The sequence below is a fragment of the Hemiscyllium ocellatum genome, chromosome 37, assembly GCF_020745735.1.
Source record: "Hemiscyllium ocellatum isolate sHemOce1 chromosome 37, sHemOce1.pat.X.cur, whole genome shotgun sequence".
Classification (NCBI taxonomy): domain Eukaryota; kingdom Metazoa; phylum Chordata; class Chondrichthyes; order Orectolobiformes; family Hemiscylliidae; genus Hemiscyllium; species Hemiscyllium ocellatum.
The window spans coordinates 45,398,514-45,420,213 of NC_083437.1; the positions used below are offsets into that span (position 1 = coordinate 45,398,514).

The following is a 21,700-nucleotide window of genomic DNA, read 5'->3' on the forward strand; positions in this document are numbered from 1 at the left end:
TCTCCCAGCCTGACCAAGGCAGTCTCCTCACCTCCTCAGCACTACCTGTCCCTCCATCTGTCTTTGTGTCATCTGGAAATATAGCAACAATACCCTCAATTCCTTTGTCCAGTCCATTAACGTATAATGTGAATAGTTGTGGTCCCATTAGTCACTGATTGCAATCCTGGAAAAGACTCCTTTATCCCCACTCTGTGCCTTCTATCAGTCAACTAATCCTCCACCCATGTCAGTACCTTGCCCCTTATACAATGGGCTCTTATTTCGATCCTGTGTAGCACCTTGTCATAGGCCTCTGGAAATCCAAATAGATCATTTCCACTGGATCTCCTTTGTCTAACTTGATCAGTACCTCCTCAAAGAATTCTAACAGATTTGTCAGACACAACCTCCCCTTGACTCAGCTCTATTTTACATGCACTTCCAAGTACTTCACAGTCTCATCCTTAAGGGTGGACACTCAATTCTTACTGATGACCAAGGTCATGCTAACCAACCTATAATTTCCTGTCTTCTACCTCTCTCCCTTCTTAAACAGGGGTACTATATTAGTCATTTTCCAGTCCTCTGAGACCCTCCCTCTGACTCCAGTGATTCTTGAAAGAGCTCCACCAATCACTCCCACAATCTCCTCAGCTAATTCCTTGAGAACCCCAGGGTGTCATCTATCTGGTCAAGTTGATTTATTCACTTTTGGATATTTCAGCTTCCCCAGCACCTTCTCTTAAGTGATGGCCACTACGTGTACCTCTGACCCTGACTCTCTTGAAGTTCTGATATGACGATGGTGTCTTCCATTGTGAGAACTGATGGAAAGTATCTGTTCAGTTCCTGCTCCAATTCTTCATTTCCCATTACTCCTTTTCCTGTCTCATTTTCCACAGTCCAGTATCCACTGTTGGCTTTCTCTTACCTTTTATATTTCTAAACATTCTCTTGTAATCCTCCTTTATATCACCAGTTAGCTTACTCTCATATTTCACCTTCTCTTTTATTGCTTTTTTTTGCTGGTTTTAAAGACTTCCCAATCCTCTGACTTCCCACTTATCTTCAACACATTATATGCTTTGTTTTGAGCTGACTTCCCTTGTCGTCTTGTCCTGCCCTCAGTGTGTTTCTTCTTCCTCTGAATGAATCTCTGCTGTGCTCCCGAATTATCTCCAGAAACTCCTGCCATTGCTGCTCCACCATCTTCCCTGCCAGATTCCCCATCCAATCAACTCTGGCCAGCTCCACCCTCATATCTTTATAGTTAGTTTTGCTCAATTTGTAATGACAAGTTACAAATGACTCTGGCTTCTCCCTCTCAAACTGCTGGGTGAATTCTATCATATTATGATCACTGGCCCCCGGGGGTTTCCTTCACCTTAAGCTTCCTGATCAAGTTTGCCTCATTCCATGCCATCAACTCCAGAATTGCCTGTTCTCTAATGGGCTCTATCACAAGCTGCTCCAAAAAAACCATCTCTTTGACATTCCACAAATTCCTTTTCTTGGGATCTACAATCAACCTGATTTTCCCAGTCCACCTGCATATTGAAGTCCCACATGATTATTGTAATAGTGTCTTTTCTACCTCACGATTTATTTAATAGTAGTCCACTGGATTAACCTGTTGCAAAGCTTAAAATGATACAACAAAATTGCCACTGTACTGTCTGTAAGGTGTAACTTTGGGTGATGTAAGTCCAATGAAAACATTGTAAATTAATATGCAAAGAATTGCTCTTCCATTTATTATTTAGAGATTTCCAAAACTCTCTTCAAGAAATCAGACCACCTAATCCAAACTAGCAGGCTGGTAATGCTGCTGCTTTAACCAGCAGTTGGGAAGATAACTGTGTGTCACTGTCCAGGAGGATATACATTGAGACTTCTCACTAAGAGTTCTAAGTGTGATTGCTCTTCAGATTTATCAGGTTTACAGTTCACTAACATTGCGGCTGCTTTGTGGTTTGAGCAGAACGTGTAGATTCCACGCATAGCAATATATAGATGAACTGTCAGGGAGTGGGATGCAGATTGTGTCTGTGATCTGCTGTGTAATGAGCTCCCACTCTCGCACTGTGCTTTAGGGAAGCACCAAATGAAGACCTTATATTCTGCTGGGAGGGGAATCAAGGTGAGTCACAAAGCTGTTCTTCTGCCTTTTGCAGCCCCCTACACCATGACACTAGCTGAGGTCTGGTCGAGAAATCTCTAACCTCTCCTCTTGGCCTTGGGTTGGTTTGAAAGGTTGGGCACTCAACAGGAAACAAAGGAAAAACAATCCGTTTGAAAAATATTGCAAATATGTACTTCATGGTGTTTCAAGTGAACCACTTCAGTTACACTGGATCCAAAAACCAGGGTACAAGTTTCAGTTCCAAATATTCATTCATGTCTGGTAAAACAGCTGCAATTTCTTTGGATCTTTTGCATCCACCTCCACCCCCCACTCCATAATTTTCACTTCTTGGTGCCATTCTTGTAAGTCGTCATAAGTCTTTGTTGTGAGGATAGCTATGCATGATTCATTTTGTATTTTCTCCTTTCCCTTTCCTTAGTCGTTGCTTGTGCCTGGAAAAAGCCCAACTAAGCACGGACGTCGAGGCAGTGCTATAGGCATAGGAACAGTAGAAGAGGTTTATGCTTTACACTCACTTTCCTGTTTCTTGTTCAATCCTGCTTCTCATGTGTGATGCTCACTGCGTGCTCACTGATTCAAGTCTGCTGCATGAGTTTGTTATTTTTAAAGGAGCAAGTTGCTTTTAAATGTTTCAAAACACCATCTCTATATTTAGAGCATCTTTTCCTAAAGTTTCAATGCTGGCCTTGCAGCCTGTACTCCAAAACCTTCTTTATTTGAACAGATATATGAGACTTGGAGAAAAACAAAAAATTTAAGTACAAGCTACAAAGTCAGCTATCTGACTGCCTGAGGAGATGGTTTCTAAATATAATAGTCATGGATGCATTGATTTCAATTAATTTGCCCGATGCATGACCAACCTCAATGACAATCAAGTTTAACAAAGTCTTGGGAATTGACTTTTAAGGGATGTCCTCACTGCATTGTTCAAATAGTGACTGGTTAGTAACAACAATGCTAAACTACTGTCCGAGAGATTTTGACAGCCATCAGAGCCACGCCCTCACAATATGGGAGAGTTTCCTGGGTCAGTGGGTACAGAAATGAGGCAGCTCAGAGCACAGGTTATGAAAGGAGCAGTTTCAGATCCATTCAGATGTCCGGTGTTTCCTATTAGAACTTAGAACATTACAACGCAGTACAGGCCCTTCTGCCCTTGATGTTGTGCTGACCTGTGAAACCAACCTGAAGCCCATTTAAATTACACTATTCCATTATCATCCATAGTTTATCCAATGACCATTTACATGCCCTTAAAGTTGTCAAATCTACTACCCCTACTATTCTCTGAGTAAAGTACCTACCTCTGACATCTGTCCTATATATATCATCCCTCAATTTAAAGCTATGTCCCCTTGTGCTAGCCATCACCGACTGAGGAAAAAGGCTCTCACTGTCCACCCTATCTAACCTTCTGATCATCCTGCGTGTATCTATTATAGAGTCATAGAGATGTATAACATTGAAACAGACCCTTCGGTCCAACCTATCCATGCTGACCAGATATCCCAACCCCAATCTAGTCCCATCTGTCAGCACCTGGCCCATATCCCTCCAAACCCTTCCTATTCATATACCCATCCAGATGCCCTTTAAATGTTGCAATTGTACCAGCCTCCACCACTTCCTCTGGCAGCTCATTCCATACACATACCACCCTCTGCGTGAAAAAGTTGCCCCTTAGGTGTCTTTTATATCTTGCCCTTCTCACCCTAAACCTATGCTCTCTAGTTCTGGACTCTCCCACCCCAGAGAAAAGACTTTGCCTATTTACCCTATCTATGCTCCTCATAATTTTGTAAACCTCTATAAGGTCACCCCTCAGCATCCAATGCTCCAGGGAAAACAGCCCCAGCCTGTTCAGCCTTTCCTTATAGCTCAAATCCTCCAACCCTGGCAACATCCTTGTAAATCTTTTCTGATCCCTTTCATGTTTCATGACATCTTTCCAATAGGAAGGAGAACAGAATTGCACGCAATATTCCAACAGTGGCCTAACCAATGCCCTGTTTAGTCGCAACTTAAGTCACCACTCAACCTCCTTCTCTCAAACGAAAGTAGCCTCAAGTCCCTCAGCCTTTCCTTGTAAGACTTTCTCTCCATAGCAGGCAACATCCTGGTAAATCTCCTCTGAATCCTTTCCAAAGCTTCCACATCCTTCCTATAATGCAATGACCAGAACCATACACAACACGCCAAGTGCGGCCGCACCAGAATTTTTTACAGCTGCAGCATGACCTCATGGCTCCGAAACTCAATCCCTCTACCAATAACAGCTAAAACACCATACCCCTTCTTAACAATCATATCAGCTTGGTGAACTAGTGATCCAAGCCCGAGATACAGGAAGGTCTCTCCAGGTCAATTATTTTCTCCTTGTTTTGCATCACCCTTCTGCCCCTGTGCAGAGTTCTTCACTCAACAGGAAAGGGTGAGCTGCTTATTGGCCACTTCTGTCATGGGATAGCAGGGAGTGTGACAGGATAAAAACTGAAACAACTATGGACACTGGAAGTCAGAAACGAAAAGAGAAAATGCTGGAAAAGCTCAGCAGATCTGATAGCATCTGTGGAGAGAAATCAGAGTTAATGTTTTAGGTCCAGTTACCCTTCCTCAGAACTGATAGTAGCTAGGGAAATGTTGATTTATATGCAGACAATAGGGTTGGAAGAGGTGATGAGGAGTAAACGATAGGTGGAAATAGAGCCCAAAGACAGAGAAGAACAGTTGGACAGATGAAGTGTGACAGGATGACTGCCCATTGATAGAGAGTAAATAGGCAGGAGGCTGGAAGAACACAGCAAGTCAGGCAGCATCAGGAGATGCAGAAGGCAATGTTTCGGGTGTAACCCTTCTTCAGGACTGGGAGTGGGTGTGGGGTGAGCTGCAGATAAAGGGGTTGGTGGGGACAGGGTGGTAAAGTGAGGATAGGTGAAGTCAGGTAGAGGGTACGACCTGATTGGTCAATGGGAGGAATGCATCTGGTTGGTGGCAGGGAGGGGCTGTGAAGGGAGTCGGGGGGTGGAAAGGAGGTTATTTGAAATTGGAGAACACAATGTTAAGTCCTCCGGGCTGTAGACTGCCCAGTCAGAAGATGAGATGATAGAGACACTGAATTGCCATGCTCCTGGTGATGGACTGAGATCTCACCTGCGCCTCGAGCTGATTTGCTGTCACAGCTAATCACTCATCACATGGACAGTTGCAGGGGTCAATTTGAGGCTAAGTATACTGGGAGTAGCAGGTGACCATTTCAGCAGACTGCATTATTCCATCGGGGGTGAAGAGTACTTTAGCAATAGAGAGTTGTCACTAACACCCTGTCACTATATTGGTGCAGCTACAAACTAAAGTCACTCCTCTGGATAAATTGGATGATGAGCTTTGATTTTTAAATTACTGCATGACCTGATTTTTTAAATGTTATTTAGCTAATGATTTATTGTTTGCATTTTAATTATAATGAATACAGCACTAAACTCAATAATCATTGATTAATAAACACTAATCCATTATTAATTTGTTAATTTGTATTTGAGTCAATGATTATTAATGTTTACTAACATTGAAATACTTGGTTCATGTTGTATGCAAATAACTGGTAGGTACTGTTCACTTGTATATAATTCATCACTTTCTTTTTTTAACAGTTTAATATTTTGCTGAAAGTAAAGGGCCAAGTCTATAATTTCAAACTCAACCAATGGGTTAAAGCATTAATGTTTAGAAGTAGTGGTTGGATTATATTAAATTTCAACTTGCAAAAGTCTGTGAGGAGTGGAAAAGAAACAAGTCCTGATTTCCGTTCCAAGATGATCCAAGCAGGAGGAAGCATATAATAACCAAGGCTGAGAAATTCTGAGAGACAAATTAAGATGTTTCAAAGAAGAAATGAGTAAAGCCAAACTTGCAGCATAGAACAAGATAAGACAGGAAACAATTGTCCCATCAAAGAACCAATGCCAACCAGTATCAGGTCAACTAACAGCAGCTTTATTGAAGCCTTTAGATATAATTGGAAAAGAAGGGGATTGAAACAGGAAATTGAAAATGGGGTATAAACAGGAAATAGGAGAAGTCAAGTGTCAATGGTAATGACGGGCAGGAAGTAAGAGACAACAGTTGTTAGTTAGAGATATAAGGGACAGCCACACTTTGCTTCCAAAAAACTGAAAGAAGTAGCATTTTATTTCTTCTCTAAATGGTCCAAAAATGAGGAGGTTTGGATCATTGAGAACCACTGTAGTATGTGAGGAGTGAGGTTGTGTGGCTAGGATCCTGAGGAATCTAGATTTGAATCATCATTGAAAGAGTAAGTTAGCTTATGTGATAAGTCAAGGAGTTACAAACCTTGGAAATGAATGGATTGGGAGAACAGAAGAGTAAGAAAAGCAAAAGCAAGGACTGCAAATGCTGGAGATAGGGTCGAGAGTGTAGTGCTGGAAAAGCACAGCAGGTCAGGCAGCATCCGAGGAGCGGGAGAGTCGACATTTCGGGCAAAAGCCCTTCATCAGGAATGAGGCTGGAAGCCTTGGGTGTGGAGAGATAGATGATGGGGTTGGGTGTGGGGCATGGGTGGCCGGGGAGAAGGTAACTGAGAGTACAATAGGTGGATGGAGGTGGAGGTAATGGTGGTAGGTCAGAGAGGAGGGTGGAGCGGATAGATGGGAAAGAAAATAGCCCCTCCAACATGATTGTTGATGTCCTCCAGCGCATCTCATCCACTTCCCGCACCTCTGCCCTCGAACCCCATCCCTCTAATTACAACAAGGACAGAAAACCCCTGGTCCTCACCTTCTACCCCACCAACCTCTGGATATATCGCATCATCCTCCACCATTTCCGCCACCAACAAGCAGACTCCACCACCAGAGATATATTTCCCTCCCTACCCCTATCCACTTTCCGTTAAAAACTGTTCCCTCTGCGACTCTCTCGTTAGCTCCACGCACCCCTCCAACAACCCACTCTCCCCTCCTAGCACCTTCGCCTGCCACCGCAGGAATTGCAAAACCTGTGCCCACACCTCTCCCCTCACCTCCATCCAAGGCCCCAAAGGAGCCTTCCACATCCATCAAAGTTTCACCTGCACATCCACACACGTCATTTATTGTATCCGTTGATCCCGATGTGGTCTCCTTTACGTTGGGGAGACAGGACACCTACTCACAGAGCGCTTCAGAGAACATCTCCGGGACACCCGCACCAACCAATCACACCGCCCTGTGGCCAAACACTTCAACTCCGCCTCCCACTCTGCCAAGGACATGCAGGTCCTGGGCCTCCTCCACCGCCGCTCCCTCACCTCCCTCATCTTCCACCTCGGAACACTTCAACCTGAGGGCATCAATGTGGAATTCACCAGTTTCCTCATTTCTCCTCCCTCCAACTTACACCAGTTCTAACCTTCCAGTTCAGCACTGTCCTCATGACCTATCCCTCCTGTCAATCTTCTTTCCCATCTATTCACTCCACCCTCCTCTCTGACCTATCACCTCCATCCCCACCCCCATTCACCTATTGTAATCTTTGCTACTTTTCCCCAGCCTCACCCCACCCTCTTCCCATTTATCTCACCAAGTTCGAGGCTTCCAGCCTCATTCTTGATGAAGAGCTCCTGCCTGAAACATCGATTTTCCTGTTCCTCGGATGCTGCCTGACTTGCTGTAGTTTTCCAGCACTACACTCTTGAATAGTAAGAACCAAATCATGAATTAAAGGAACATTAATTCAAAATGAATGTTCAATTAATACCATGGGCTGTGCTAAAAACCTATTTAAGGAGATTTTTTTCCCAAACTGCACACTACCAAACCCCAGCAAAAAGCCTTCAGGATGGCCGAGGTATTGACAAATGAATTGCAACCTGCTGGAATACAAAGTACTAGAGACAGTCTCCTACTAATGAAACAACTATGTTTTAGATGAGAACTTTAACCATGAGGGATGTTTGGAAGGTTACCAAAAGCTACCTAATATTGCAAAGTTAGGACGGTAGGATTTGGCTGCAGGAATACAGAGGGGCCATCAGTTTTGGAATAGAATGGGCAGCAGCAAATTCTCAGAATGGAGGAAAAGCTTCTCTTTTCTAAACTAATTAACTTGTTAGATACCAGGAAATAAACACAAGTGAAAGTATCAAAGTATTCTTGAACCTTTAATACTTGTTGGCTTTTGCCTGAGCCAGATCTGGGGCTTGGTCGTTTGGGGGGATCATGGGTAGGGTGGTGGTGGGGGTGGGGTAGTGGTGAGAGAGTGGGACATGGGTGATGGTTGGGGGGAATGCCTTTTGGTGGGACGGGGGGGATGGGGAGGAAATCATGTTGGTTATAGCACAGATTATTTATAATTTTTTGGAAACATGTCAGGTGAAAAATGGAGAGAGATCTCTCCTGTAACAAAAGGATGAAGTTGAATTTTATTTATTTGTAAGAACTACAGATATTGTTTTATTTTGATGTCACATGTGTAATAGTTAAGTTATTGATGTAACTGTTAAATGTGTTTACAAATAGTTTCAGAGATGGTGTTACATTAACTTGTTTAAAATCTGTTGGTGTTCCTCTGATTTTCACACATCTTGATGGAACTAAGTGCACAGAAGGCATGACAACTAGTGCTCAGCCTTTTCCATTCTTAACTCAACCTCATTTAATGTCAAACAGACTTGTCCTGAGGAGCATGGAAACATGTTCCTTGGTTCAAAAGAGCAAATACAGTGGGACTCAACAGTTCTGCAAACATGGACATAAAGATGCTTCGCTAAGGAGCGGACATGCATTGACATTTTCTCAAGATAATTTCACATGGGCTCTAATTCCTCAACATAACATGAGTGAATGTCCATGAAATTATAAGCAGCAAATTCTGACTTGTTGATTCATGTTATGAGTTATAGACATTTGGCACAAACTCCTATGGAACCTGGTCTTGCCTTTCTTTGGAATAAAAAGCTGGTTTTGACCCTTAGGTTCTCAGTGGGGCCAAATTTGCTCCTCTCAATGTTAGTTCTAAGTGATGAGACAGCAGCCAATTTCATGCCCAACATCTGTGATGCATTTGAAACTCTGGTGGAGGCCAAATAGTAGGAATGGAATGGTGGTAGTGGGAGAGGGTAAGAAACGAGAAAGGATCCTTGCTTGTTGCATAGACTAAAATCCACCTTCATTCTCCCGGAGCAACATTGAAATCAGCACCTTTCAGGTGGAGCCCTGCATCCTGCCTGAGAATGACACTGAGGAGAGTCCTGGGAAAGATCTTTGTCTTTTGTTCAATTACTAAATGAAGTTCAACATCAGGACAAGGCCAGAGCTAAAGAGCTGATAAAAGGCCAAGGATATTAGTTGGAAATGGAATGATTAAAAAGCAAAATGAATAATTAATATTTTCCACCAAAACCCCAAAAGAATTTTAAGGATTAACAGTCACAAAAGAATTAAATACTTTAAATAAATAGATGTTCCCTGTTACTTAACCAGTGTTGGAAACTCCATAGTAAAGCAATGAGCTGGGAAATCCCTCTTCCAGTAAGATCAAACAAACACTTCAAGTATTTGGATATTTTAATTAAATTAGAAGCTCTATTAAATAACGGCGACATGAACATCAAGCAAATGCATAATTGTTTGTTCCCTTATCCGGATGTTATTAATTCTCTAGTCCCAGCTTGTTTGCCCAATGTAAACTCACTGTAATCAAAATGTTTCTGCATTGGTGAGAGACCTGTCATGGTAAAGGTTCCATTTTTGCAATGTCACTAAACAATCCACCTGAGCAACCTTTGTGCACAGAAAATTCCCATAAATAAATGTGATTTTTTTTAGCACATCTATTGATTTTGAAATATAACTGCATGCAAATCAATGTATGCTGAAATGGTCCATTATGCAACATGTATTATAATATGAGGCCTGTTGCATGTATTTTCTGTTGGGTGTATGACACTAAATATATTTTCACAGTCATTGATTATTCCGGGGAAAAGCCCAACGAGGAAGAAATCCGGACCTTTCAGCTCCCGCCGCAGCAGTGCCATCGGAATAGAGAACATCCAAGAGGTGGTGGAGAGAAGGTGCGAGTCAGTATTTGCTGTTTTGCTGCAGTACACTTTTACTGGGAAAACCATTGCACCATTGTTTCCATTAAACCACTTTCATAAAAGTGTAATGTTATGGCTTTGATGAACACCTCAGACTGAAAGGTGACCTGAACCATAATCTCTCCGAGATGTTGACAGAGTCATAGTATTATTACTGGGCAGAAGAACATTATTCAGTCCATTGTGACGAATGTAAATTTTGTTCACCCCAGTTCAACACTGGCACCTCCACGTCAGAAATGTAAACCAGGAGAGCAGAGCACTGTTGGTGGGTGTTGATGAGTTGGAAAATGCACAGAGGTGACACTGATTACATGGTCTGCTGATACTGAATGTAAATGCAGGAGGCACATGCGGGCTTGTACCAGAGGAATGCAGAGATTTTATTGGGGGTGGGTAGTCCAGAATGCTTTTTTTAATATTCTGTAGCATTAAAGGGAATTTTTAATATGTTTTTCACAGATCTTTATTGATTTTGGTGCAGAAAGCAACTCAGATAATCACATCATCAGGTCAAGATCAGGTCCAAGTGATGGGTGGGATATATTTCAACCCAATTTTCATGATCACATGGTGTATTTCTAACAAATGGACATTTTTACAGGAAAGCTGTGTTATTTAATGAGGCTGCTGGATCAAGTCCAGTTCATGTTGAAAGCAATAGTGTTGAATGAAGAAATATGTTACATTATCCAAGTTTCTGGCTACAGTAAAACTGCAGGCCACCCGCCTGTCATGGGAACTCGAGTGGAATTGTTCAGCACCAGGAGAATCCTGATCATTTCATTTTGCTCCAGTTATCACAGAGACTTTGAAATCCTCTCTTGCCTTTTCTGTTTGGTGATTTGAAAAACAACAGACTAATTGTGAAATGCATCTTTTGTTAAATAATTCTGATGGCCAAAGAAACCTACTGTTTCATCAACTATTAGATATTGACAGCAATGAGCTCACATCAATAAACCTTTTCAACCTGGTGAAGGGAGTGATTTCAGAAGAAATCTTTGAGAAGTGATGTGGGAAAGGTGAACTTAAAATTGTCAGGAAGCCATCACGCTGGTTAAAAAAAAAGCAAATTTTAAAATTAGCTCCTCACATACACAGTGTGCATTTGAAGTAGAGTTTGATTAGATTAGTTGAGATTACAATTCTCCAGTCACTTAGGGAATTACTGGATACTATTTGGTAGGGAGGGGATGTCACATGCTGTCCAGGTGGAAGAACTGAATGACTTTCTCTATCTATGTTCTTCATGACAATAAGACCACTTCCTTAATATAACATTTTACCTAAATTCAAAATAATTATTCTGGTTCTGATTTTCTGGATTTAGCCAGTTGTGAATTCCTCCAAATCCTGCTACGAATTCCTTTCTTACTTTAAATCCTTTATTTTACTTCTTTTCTGAGTCTCATAACAGTGGGTCTCTCCTTCATTGATGTAAAACTATCAGTAGTTTTCAAATCTTCACAGTTTCGATACAGAATTTCTTAAAGAAGGAAAACACAACAATAATGAAAGTCAAAATTGTTGATGGTGCACACAGAGAATATTTGTGTCACAATTTGGGGCTACTGTTGGCTCTGTAAATCTATAGGAGAAAGTGAGGACTGCAGATGCTGGAGATCAGAGCTGAAAATGTGTTGCTGGAAAAGCGCGGCAGGTCAGGCAGCATCCAAGGAGCAGGAGAATCGACGTTTCGGGTATAAGCCCTTCTTCAGGAATGTAGAGGGAGGAAGAGAGCTTCTTCAAGGAAGGCATCCTTGCGAGAGGATTCGCAGTAGGTAACCTACTGTGATTCCTGAAGAAGGGCTTATGCCCGAAACATCGATTCTTCTGCTCCTTGGATGCTGCCTGACCTGCTGCGCTTTTCCAGCAACACATTTTTCAGCTCTGTAAATCTATACCCTACATCAGCCTTCATAGAAGAGAACAGAAAGGGGTTAAGAGACTAAACAGATATTGGATAACATTTAATGTGAGGTGATGGTTTAATGTGTGGTGATGGTTTAATGAGACGGGCTGGTCTTGAGAGGGAGAATAAAATAAAGCGTAAGCTAACTGGTCAAAATCTTAAATGGTTCACAGAAGGATGTAATGCTTACGGCTGAACTGTGTAAAAGGGAAGGACAAGTTGATCAATTTTTCTTTAAAAAAGCAAAGAGATCTTAGGCTTTATAAAATGGGCATAAAGAACACAACAGTGATGTTATACCACTTAAAAACCTCTGGTTATGTTGTGTCCTGCTTTAAGGAACATGACAAGGTCATTGAAAGGATACAGGAATAATCTGTCAAGGAGCTGTCAGCAATATGGCCATGGGCCAAGGGCAGGAGAGGTTTCCTGAGGAGAATCTGAAAATCCTCATGGTCTTTTACTCGAGCTTGAGAAGCTCCATTCATTCAACGTCATGGAGAATCTGCTAATCCCGACTCAGGGATATCATGGAGAGTCTGCTAATCCCGACTCAGTGATATCATGGAGAGTCTGCTAATCCCGACTCAGGGATATCATGGAGTCTGCTAATCCCGACTCAGGGATATCATACTCACCTCTGAATTGAAAGGTTATGATATTGAGTTCCCTGAGTCATGAGCCCTTGCTCAGGATTAACACTCCAGTGACAATGTTAGACATGCAGGTCCCTCGCAGGGTAATCCGGGACAGCTTCAGTGGTCATTAGGAGCAACTGATGCTCAATGGAGTTTAACACTGAGCTGAGTTCTGCACTCCCTACCTGTCCCTCACCTTTCACCATCTGCACTGCCTTGAACAGACTTCACACACAAATGATTCATTGGAACACGAGTGATTTATTGGTGGTGCTTCATAGATGAAAAATAAACCACTGGTGATTTGGCGATGGGAAAAAGAAAAGCTGAGTTTTATGTAAGAGAATTTATGCATATGAGAAAAAGGAAGAGTTGAACATTGACGTATAAAAACCAGTTGAGCTTTTCCACTGGTACCTGTGAGGTTTTCTGGGAGCGGTGTGTAATTCTGGTCTCCTTCCTATCGGAAAGACTTTGTGAAACTTCAAAGAGTTCAGAAAAGATTTACAACGATGTTGCCAGAGTTGGAGGATTAGAGCTATAGGGAGAGGCTGAACAGGCTGGGGCTGTATGCCCTGGAGCGTCGGAGGCTGAGAGATGAACTTATACAGGTTTATAAAATTACGAGGGGCATGAATAGGATAAATCAACAAAGTCTTTTCCCTTGCGTCGGGGAGTCCAGAACTAGAGGGTATAGGTTTAGGGTGAGAGGGGAAAGATATAAAACGACCTAAGAGGCAACTTTTTCACACAGAGGGTGGTATGTGTATGGAATGAGCTGCCAGAGGAAGTGGTGAAGGCTGGTACAATTGCAACATTTAAGAGGCATTTGGATGGGTATATGAATAGGAAGGGTTTGGAGGGATATGGGCCAGGTGCTGGCAGGAGGGACTAGATTGGGTTTGGATATCTGGTCGGCATGGACAGGTTGGACCGAAGGGTCTGTTTCCGTGCTGTACATATCTGCAACTCTGAGTGGGTTGGGGGGAGAGGGTGGTGGTGGAGGGAGATGAGTGGTGGGGGTTTCAAGGGTGCATTATATCCCCATCCAACTTTAATTTAACCTCCCCTCTCCTCCATTAGTTTCTGGTGTTTGGTTTTCAGTTAATCTAATTATGCCCCTTGTGGACAATTTTTGTCTTTTTTCTTTTATTTTAAAAGAAGTCTGATTTTCTTTTCTCCCATTTTGGAGTTGGCTACAGGCTAGGGAGAGGATCCAGAATAGGAGGTAGGAAACCAATGTTTATACTGAGTTACATGTTAACAATGAGATGACTATATCTCAAAATAACTTCTCCTCCTGCTTCAGTGTATGGATATGTCAGGGTACAGTATTAAACACTGAAGCAGAGCTGTACTGTAAAGGTACCTCTTTCCAAGGACACACAAAGCCACGGTCTGGCTGTCCTTTCGGGTGACCGTGGCACTAGTTAAAGAAGAGTGTGGGAGATCTCCTGGTGTTCTAGGCAACATCTAACTATGAGCAAACACCTCAGGACAGACACTCTATTGTTATTACAGTGCTGTTTGTGGGAGCTTGCTGCACACAAATTAACTCCCAGATTTCATACAACATTTGAAACTATTTCAGTGTCTGCAAACTGCTTCAGGCTATCCTGAAATCATGAAGTGTGCTATAAAAATGCAGTTCTGTTTTCCTGGAAAACTATTAGCCTAGTTTAGTGAGTGGATAATTGAAGAACGTACATTTAAGATCATCACTTAGAAAAGAAGGTGGTGAAGAAGGTGTTTTGTATATTTGCCTTCATTGGTCATAATATTGAGTACAGGAGTTGGGAAGTCATGTTGTAGCTGCACAAGACATTGGTGATGTCTCTTTTGGAATATTGTGTGCAATTCTAATCTCCTTTCTATAGGATGTTATGAAACATGAAAGGGTTCAGAAAATATTTACAAGGATGTTGCCAGGGTTCGAGGGCTTGAGCTATAGGGAGAGGCTGAACAGGCTGGGGCTGTTTTCCCTGGAGTGTCGGAGGCTGAGGAGTGATCTTATAAAGGTTTATAAAATTATGAGGGACATGGAGAGGGTAAATAGACAAGGTCTTTTCCCCAGGATAGGGGAGTTGAAAACTACAGCAATAGGTTTAAGGTGAGAGGGAAAGCATTAAATAGGAGCTGAGGAGCAAATTGTTCATGCAGAGGGTGGTGTGTGTATGGAATGAGCTGCCAGAGGAAGTGGTGGAGGCTGGTACAATTACAACATTTAAGAGCATCTGGATGGGTATATGAATAGGAAGAGTTTGGAGGGATATGGGCCAAATGCTGGCAAATGAGACTGAGATGTTTGGTCAGCATGGATAATTTGGACCGAAAGGTCTGTTTCCATGCTGTATATCTCTACGACTCTACTATAGACATTTCAGACTGCTCCCTGACTGAATTTGAATGGCATTGTAATCCTTGAGATAAAATTTTGATTACTGAATTAATTCTTGCAGTAAATTTGCTTTTAAATATTCAGTTTTTCATGTTCTTTGATTTCCACAGAGAGAGCACGTCAAGTACCCAGAAAACCCCAGACAGTGGGCACGTCTCACAGGAACCAAAGTCTGATAATTCATCCAATCAGAGTTCTCCAGAGATACCTACCACCAAGAATAGGTATGTCCAGGTGACTTTGGCTCACACAGACCCACTCAGTAATTCCAGAATCTTCTTGCCATTGACAAATCTCAGTGCTGCATTGGAAGATGACAAGGACATTAGGCTTGTTCTGAAAGCATTATTCTTGACTTAGAGGTAAAAGAAGTTCAATCGCTGTCAAACATAGAAAATAGGAGCAGGAGTAGGCCATTCAGCCCTTCAAGCCTGTACTGATCCAATTACCTCATCAATGGATCTTTATGATTTCCTCAATTACTCCAAGTGAGAGCACATTTTAAACACTGCCTTCATAAAGAAGATCCTTCCTCATTTCCTTAGTGGTTTTATCAGTGACTATCTTAAATTTGAAACACACAGGTTTGGATAAGCACACCCCTCCCCAAATAAACGTCTTCTACTGTTTAGATTAGATTAGATTACTTACAGTGTGAAAACAGGCCCTTTGGCCCAACAAGTCCACACCGACCCGCCGAAGCGCAACCCACCCATACCCCTACATTTACCCCTTACCTAACACTATGGGCAATTAGCATGGCCAATTCACCTGACCCGCACATCTTTGGACTGTGGGAGGAAACCGGAGCACCCGGAGGAAACCCACGCAGACACGGGGAGAACATGCAAACTCCACACAGTCAGTCGCCTGAGTCGGGAATTGAACCCGGGTCTCTGGCGCTGTGAGGCAGCAGTGCTAACCACTGTGCCACTGTGTCGCCCTATTTAGCCACCCTATTGATCCACTTAGAGTCATAGAGATGTACAGTACGGAAACAGGCCCTTTGGTCCAACTTGTCCATGCCGACCAGATATCTCAACCTAATCTAGTCCCATTTGCCAGCACCCAGCCCATATCGCTCTAAATCCTTCTTATTCATATACCCATCCAGATGCCTTTTAAATGCTGTAATTGTACCAGCCTCCACCACATCCTCTGGCAGCTCATTCCATACATGTACCACCCTCTGTGTGAAAAAGTTGCCCCTTAGGTCCTTTTTATATCTTACCCCTCTCACCCTAAACCTATGCCCTCTAGTTCTGGACTCCCCGATGCCAGGGAAAAGACTTTGTCTAGTTATCCTTTCTGAACCCTTTCAAGTTTCACAACATCCTTCTGACAGGAGGGACAGCAGAAGTGCACGCAATATTTCAAAAGTGGCCTAAGCTGTACAGCTGCAACATGACCTCCCAACGTACACTCAATGTACTGACCAATAAAGGAATGCATACCAAACACCTTCTTCACTATCCTATCTTCATATCGTACTTCATGTCTTCATATTCACTTGATACTTGTAGAGACCTGTGTCAGATCACCTCTAACTTTTATTAAAGAAAGGACCCCTAGTGTGTTTACTGTTTTTAGAATCGAGGAACTGAATATTAATTAAATGGAGAAAGACTGCAGAAAGCTGCAGCACAGAGGGATTTTTGGGAACCCTTGTATATGAATCACAAAACACAGGCAATAGGAAAACAAACGGACTTTTGGCCTTTATTTCAAATGGATTGGATTTGAAAAGTAGGGAGCTCTTGCCAAACTATACAAGATAATTGTGAGATCACAGCTGGAATACTGTGAACAACTTTGGTTCCTTTACTGTAGGAAAGATATACTGGCCCTGGAGGTAGTCCAGAGAATGTTCATTACCTTTCCTTGTTATGGAGGGATTGTTTATGAGGAGAGGTTGAGGAGGTTGGGCCTGTACTCATTGTGGTTTATAAGAATGTGCGGTGACTTTGTTGAAACTTACATGGTGGGCTTGACAGGGTAAATGCAGAAAGGAGGTTTCCCCTTGTAGGGGCAATCTAGGACCAGAGGGCATCATCTCCGAGTAAAGGGTCACCCATTTAAAACAAAGGTGAGGAATTTTTTTTGTCTGAATGTAGTGAAGGGGATGAATTCTTTACCACAAAGGGATGTTGAGGCTAGGTCATTAAGTCTATTGAAAGCAGAAATTGAATGCATTTGATAAGGTTCCACACAGTAGTTTATTACATAAAATACAGAGTTTAGGGATTGAAGGTGATTTAGCGGTTTGGATCAGAAATTGGCTAGCTGAAAGAAGACAAAGAGTGGTGGTTGATGGGAAATATTCAGTTACCAGTGGTGTGCCACTAGGATCTGTTTTGGGGCCACTGCTGTTTGTCATTTTTATAAATGATCTGGATGTGAGCATAGAAGGATGGGTTAGTAAATTTGTGGATAGTGCCAAAGGATGTTGTGGGTTACAGTGGGACATGAGAAGATGCAGAGCTGGGCTGAGAAGTGGCAAATGGAGTTTAATGTGGAAACATGTGAGGTAGTTCACTGAAAGTTGCCAACAAGGTTGATGGGATTGTTAAGAAGGCATATGGTGTGTTGGCGTTTATCAGTAGGGGCATTGAATTTCAGAGCCACGAGGTCATGCTACAGCTGTACAAGACACTGGTAAGGCTGCACCTGGAGTATTGCGTGTAGTTCTGGTAGGCATTGTAGGAAGGATGTTGCAACATTGGAAAGGGTTCAGAGGAGATTTACTAGGATGTTGCCTGGTAAGAGGGAAGGTCTTACGAGGAAAGGCTGTTTTCGTTGGAGTGAAGAAGGTTGAGAGGTGACTTAATTGAGATGTATAAGATAATCAGAGGGTTATCTAGGGTTGACAGTGAGAGCCTTTTTCCTCAGATAGTGATGGCTAACACGAGATCTAGCTTTAAATTGTGGGGTGATAGATTTAGGACAGATATTAGGGGGAGTTTCTTCACAGAGAGTAGTACGGGAATGGAACAGCCTGCCTACAACAGTAGTAGACTCGTCGATGTTAAGGGCATTTAAATGGGCATTGGACATACATATGGATAATAATGGAACAGTGTAGGTTAGATGGGCATCAGATTATTTCCACAGGTTGGCGCAACATTGAGGGCTGAAGGGCCTGTACTGTGCTTTACGCTCTATGTTCTATGTAAGTAGATGGATGAACCAGTAACGGGGAAGTCAAGCTCATGAGGAAAAGGCAGTAAGTGAAGTTGAGGATTAGCAGATCAGCCATGATCTCGTTGGATGATGAAACACACTTAATTGGCTGAATGGCCTGCATTGCTCCTATCTATGTCTTATAGTTTTATGGACTATTGTCAACGTATTGGACTGTGTGAAGTTCCTGTCTTTTGTACTAGCTTTGAAATAAACTTTCTATAGAAGATAGGATTTGTCCCAGTATAAGTTAACATTTGTTAATCCTTTATTATTATTTTTCACATTATCATTCTGTCTTTCTTTTATTTTCGCTCAATCCAATCTTCCTTTCCCTCTCTCTTTAGTTTATTTGCAGAATCTGATTTCACATTGAATTTGCTTTTGTAACTGGAGCAGTGAATTCTGGCCCAGTGCCAGCTCAGTGCTGGTGAACTGTTCTCTGGGTCACATTGGTTGTAATGGGTGTAATGCATGTGAAGGTTGTGAATACATGTAGCAGAACTTATTTTAATTTTATAGCAATTGAGAAATCATAAAATAGAACATGTACACTTTAAACTTCATTAACAGAAATGGATTCTCCAGAAAAATAGGTTTGTTCATTAAATACGTATTAATGAAAAGTAACCAACTAGAAGGTGACTGTTTGTTTCCTTCACTTTTAGAGCCGTAACAAATCAGAAAGTTTTAAATGATGGTCAGGATCTCTCGCGATCATCTTCGAATGCCAGCAGCTTTGCCAGCGTTGTGGAGGAGAATGAAGTTCTCGAAGACTACGATACTGGAATGGTAACTGAAAACACTAAACAATACCGCCTTGGTCTGGGTTCACCCAATTGGTTAAACTCAAGTCACTGCTCTCCAACTATGACTAACTGGCATTTGTTCTGTCCCAGTTTCCTCCTCACTCATTCAGTTTTGCCAAAGCTTCATGGTGGAATGTGATATCCCCCGAATTCACATCCTGCCTCTATTCTTCCCAGAGGATCACTCGACATGTTTGAATGTCATGAATGTTGGGGTCTACACAGAAGGCACCATATTGAGCTCACTGCCGTTCCACATTACTGCTGGAGGAATACACCTTCCCTCAGTAATCACTGGTAATCAGGGACACTGGTTTTGCCCCTTTGGAATATAGATAGCAGCCCTTCAGCCCAACTTCACCATTCAGTAGGATCATGGCTGATAACTATTTCGATGCCATATTCCTGCTTCCTCCCCACATCTCTTGATGCCTTAAAATCTAGAAATTTATCTCTCTCTTAAATGTACTGCCCATTGTGAGAGTCAAACCATCCTTACAACTCCCTAATGGAGATCAACCATCTCAGCAGAACCTGACCAAATAACCTCGAATCCTCCCCTCACACACTCCAGCTCTAACTGCGTGAGCTAATGAGAACCTGGCTAAACACCATCTCAGACATGAGTTTTAACGCTTCATCATGTAAAACACAGCCATTAGCTTCCTGGCCAGTGTCTATCAGATATGAAGCCACCTCAAACACAGTACCCAGCAATTCAATGCAGGAGTTGTTATTGACCATTCTTTTTCACTGTCATAGGTTTTAAAGTGAAACTCTCTTTAGCAGTAATTTTATTGGCTGGTGTCGTGAAATTTTCTTAGAAACTAACTGCCCATCCAATTAAATTCAAGATATTCTTATTTCCATAAAGGTTTTGGTTAAAAGTCAAAATGTTTGAAAGAGAATCCCAGGCGACTGAAACCTATAACTGTGTGACATTTATAAAGAGTCGATGTCAGTGTAGGGCTGGGAAGCAGATTGAGCAGGTTGGGAGTTTATAAAGCTGTGTTCAGTACTTCCATCGAAATGTGCCGATAACAGCAACAATTCGGGGAAATGTATTCTGGTTATGTAGCAGCTGTTCACTGTAATGCTATCTTTACATGGATGCTAATGACAGAATGTAAGTTTCTCCCCAAAGCAAGTTTAGAGGTGATGTTGAACTGAGTCAGAACAAAATTTGGCTTATGTCACTAAACTACCTCCAGGGACACACGATATTTCTTTGTTAACTGATGACACTAAGTGGAATAACTCCACAGAGGCAGGTGTCCTGTCACCAAGTCACTCTTTATTTAGACACAGTGAGAACCTGACACTGATCCAACTCCCTCAGAGTCAGCTCCGGAGTGAACAGGACCTCTGACATTTGTGAGTTCTTTGTTGGAAGAAAGGAAACACCTGAGTGACAAGCAGTACCCTTCTCAGAGGGCAAGGCTGTGTGATCAGACAGTGAAGGGGAGGGCAGGGATTAAATCAAAATAGAGTTGGAGGGGGAGACACTCCTGTTTATTTTTTTTAAGATTCTAATCTCCTGGTTATATTTTTTTGGAATCCCCTGTTTATTTTTTTTTAAATAGGAAAACACCCGAGTGGCCTGTGACAAGCAGTGCCCTTCACATCAAAGGGCAATGCTGTGTGATCAAGCAGTGAAGGGGAGGGCAGGGACTAAATCAAAATAGCGTTGGAGGGGGAGACACTCCTGTTTATATCTGTCAGCCAGGGCTCCCTGATTGGACCAGATTAACAGCCCCAATCATGGAACTCGTTTTCTAGGAGGTCCACCTGGCTGAACTTGTTTCAGTCATAGAGCTAATCAGATTATGACAAACATCAATAAACCTTATTCCATGAAATATTGAGGTGTTACCACAACTTACTGTATCTTGTGTTCAAACGAGCCATCCATCTGAAAGAGATTTAGGAATTAAACCCTGTGGGATGCTGTCTGACAGCTGAGTGGGGATCTGGTTTATTTGCAGATAATGGAGATCAGAGTCAAAAAGTGTGGTGCTGGAAAAGCACAGCCAGTCAGGCGGCATCCAAGGAGCAGGAGAGTCAACGTCTCAGGTGTAAGCTGAGAGATAAATGGGAGGGGTGGTGGGGCTCCGGGAGGGTAGCTGGGAAAGCGATAGGTCGATGAAGGTGGGAGTGATGGTGATAGGTCGGAGAGGAGGGTGGGGTGGATAGGTGGGAAGGAAGATGGACAGATAGGACAGCTGAAGGGGGTAGTGTTGAGTTGGAGGGTTAGACCTGGGATAAGGTGGGGTAGGGGAGATGGGAAAACTGGTGAAATCAACATTGGTCCCATGTAGTTGGAAGGTCCCAAGGCGGAAGATGAGGCGCTCTTCCTCCAGGTGTCGAGTAGCTAGAGTTTGGCAGTATAGGAGACCCAGGACTTGCATGCCCTTGGCGGAGTGGGAGGGGGAGTTGAAGTGGTTGGTCACAAAGCAATGAGGTTGTTTGGTGCACCTGTACTAGAGATTCCACACGTTGGCATCCTGTCTCCCTGATGCAGAGGAGACCAC

At 42.6% G+C, this 21,700-nt stretch overlaps 1 protein-coding gene across 7 annotated transcripts in view; it reads left to right on the forward strand.

Annotated features, from left to right (window-relative positions):
• Positions 1-21,700, forward strand: part of rap1gapa (RAP1 GTPase activating protein a) — a 385,612-nt gene that overhangs the window by 344,435 nt on the left and 19,477 nt on the right. For 6 of the 7 annotated variants that reach the window (XM_060852321.1, XM_060852322.1, XM_060852320.1 and 3 more), the window contains 4 exons: positions 2,547-2,624; positions 10,093-10,202; positions 15,291-15,404; positions 19,029-19,152. In XM_060852321.1, the coding sequence (XP_060708304.1) occupies positions 2,547-2,624; positions 10,093-10,202; positions 15,291-15,404; positions 19,029-19,152 (426 nt within the window). The remainder of the gene's footprint in view (positions 1-2,546; positions 2,625-10,092; positions 10,203-15,290; positions 15,405-19,028; positions 19,153-21,700) is intronic. The other variant, XM_060852323.1, reaches the window with a different exon arrangement.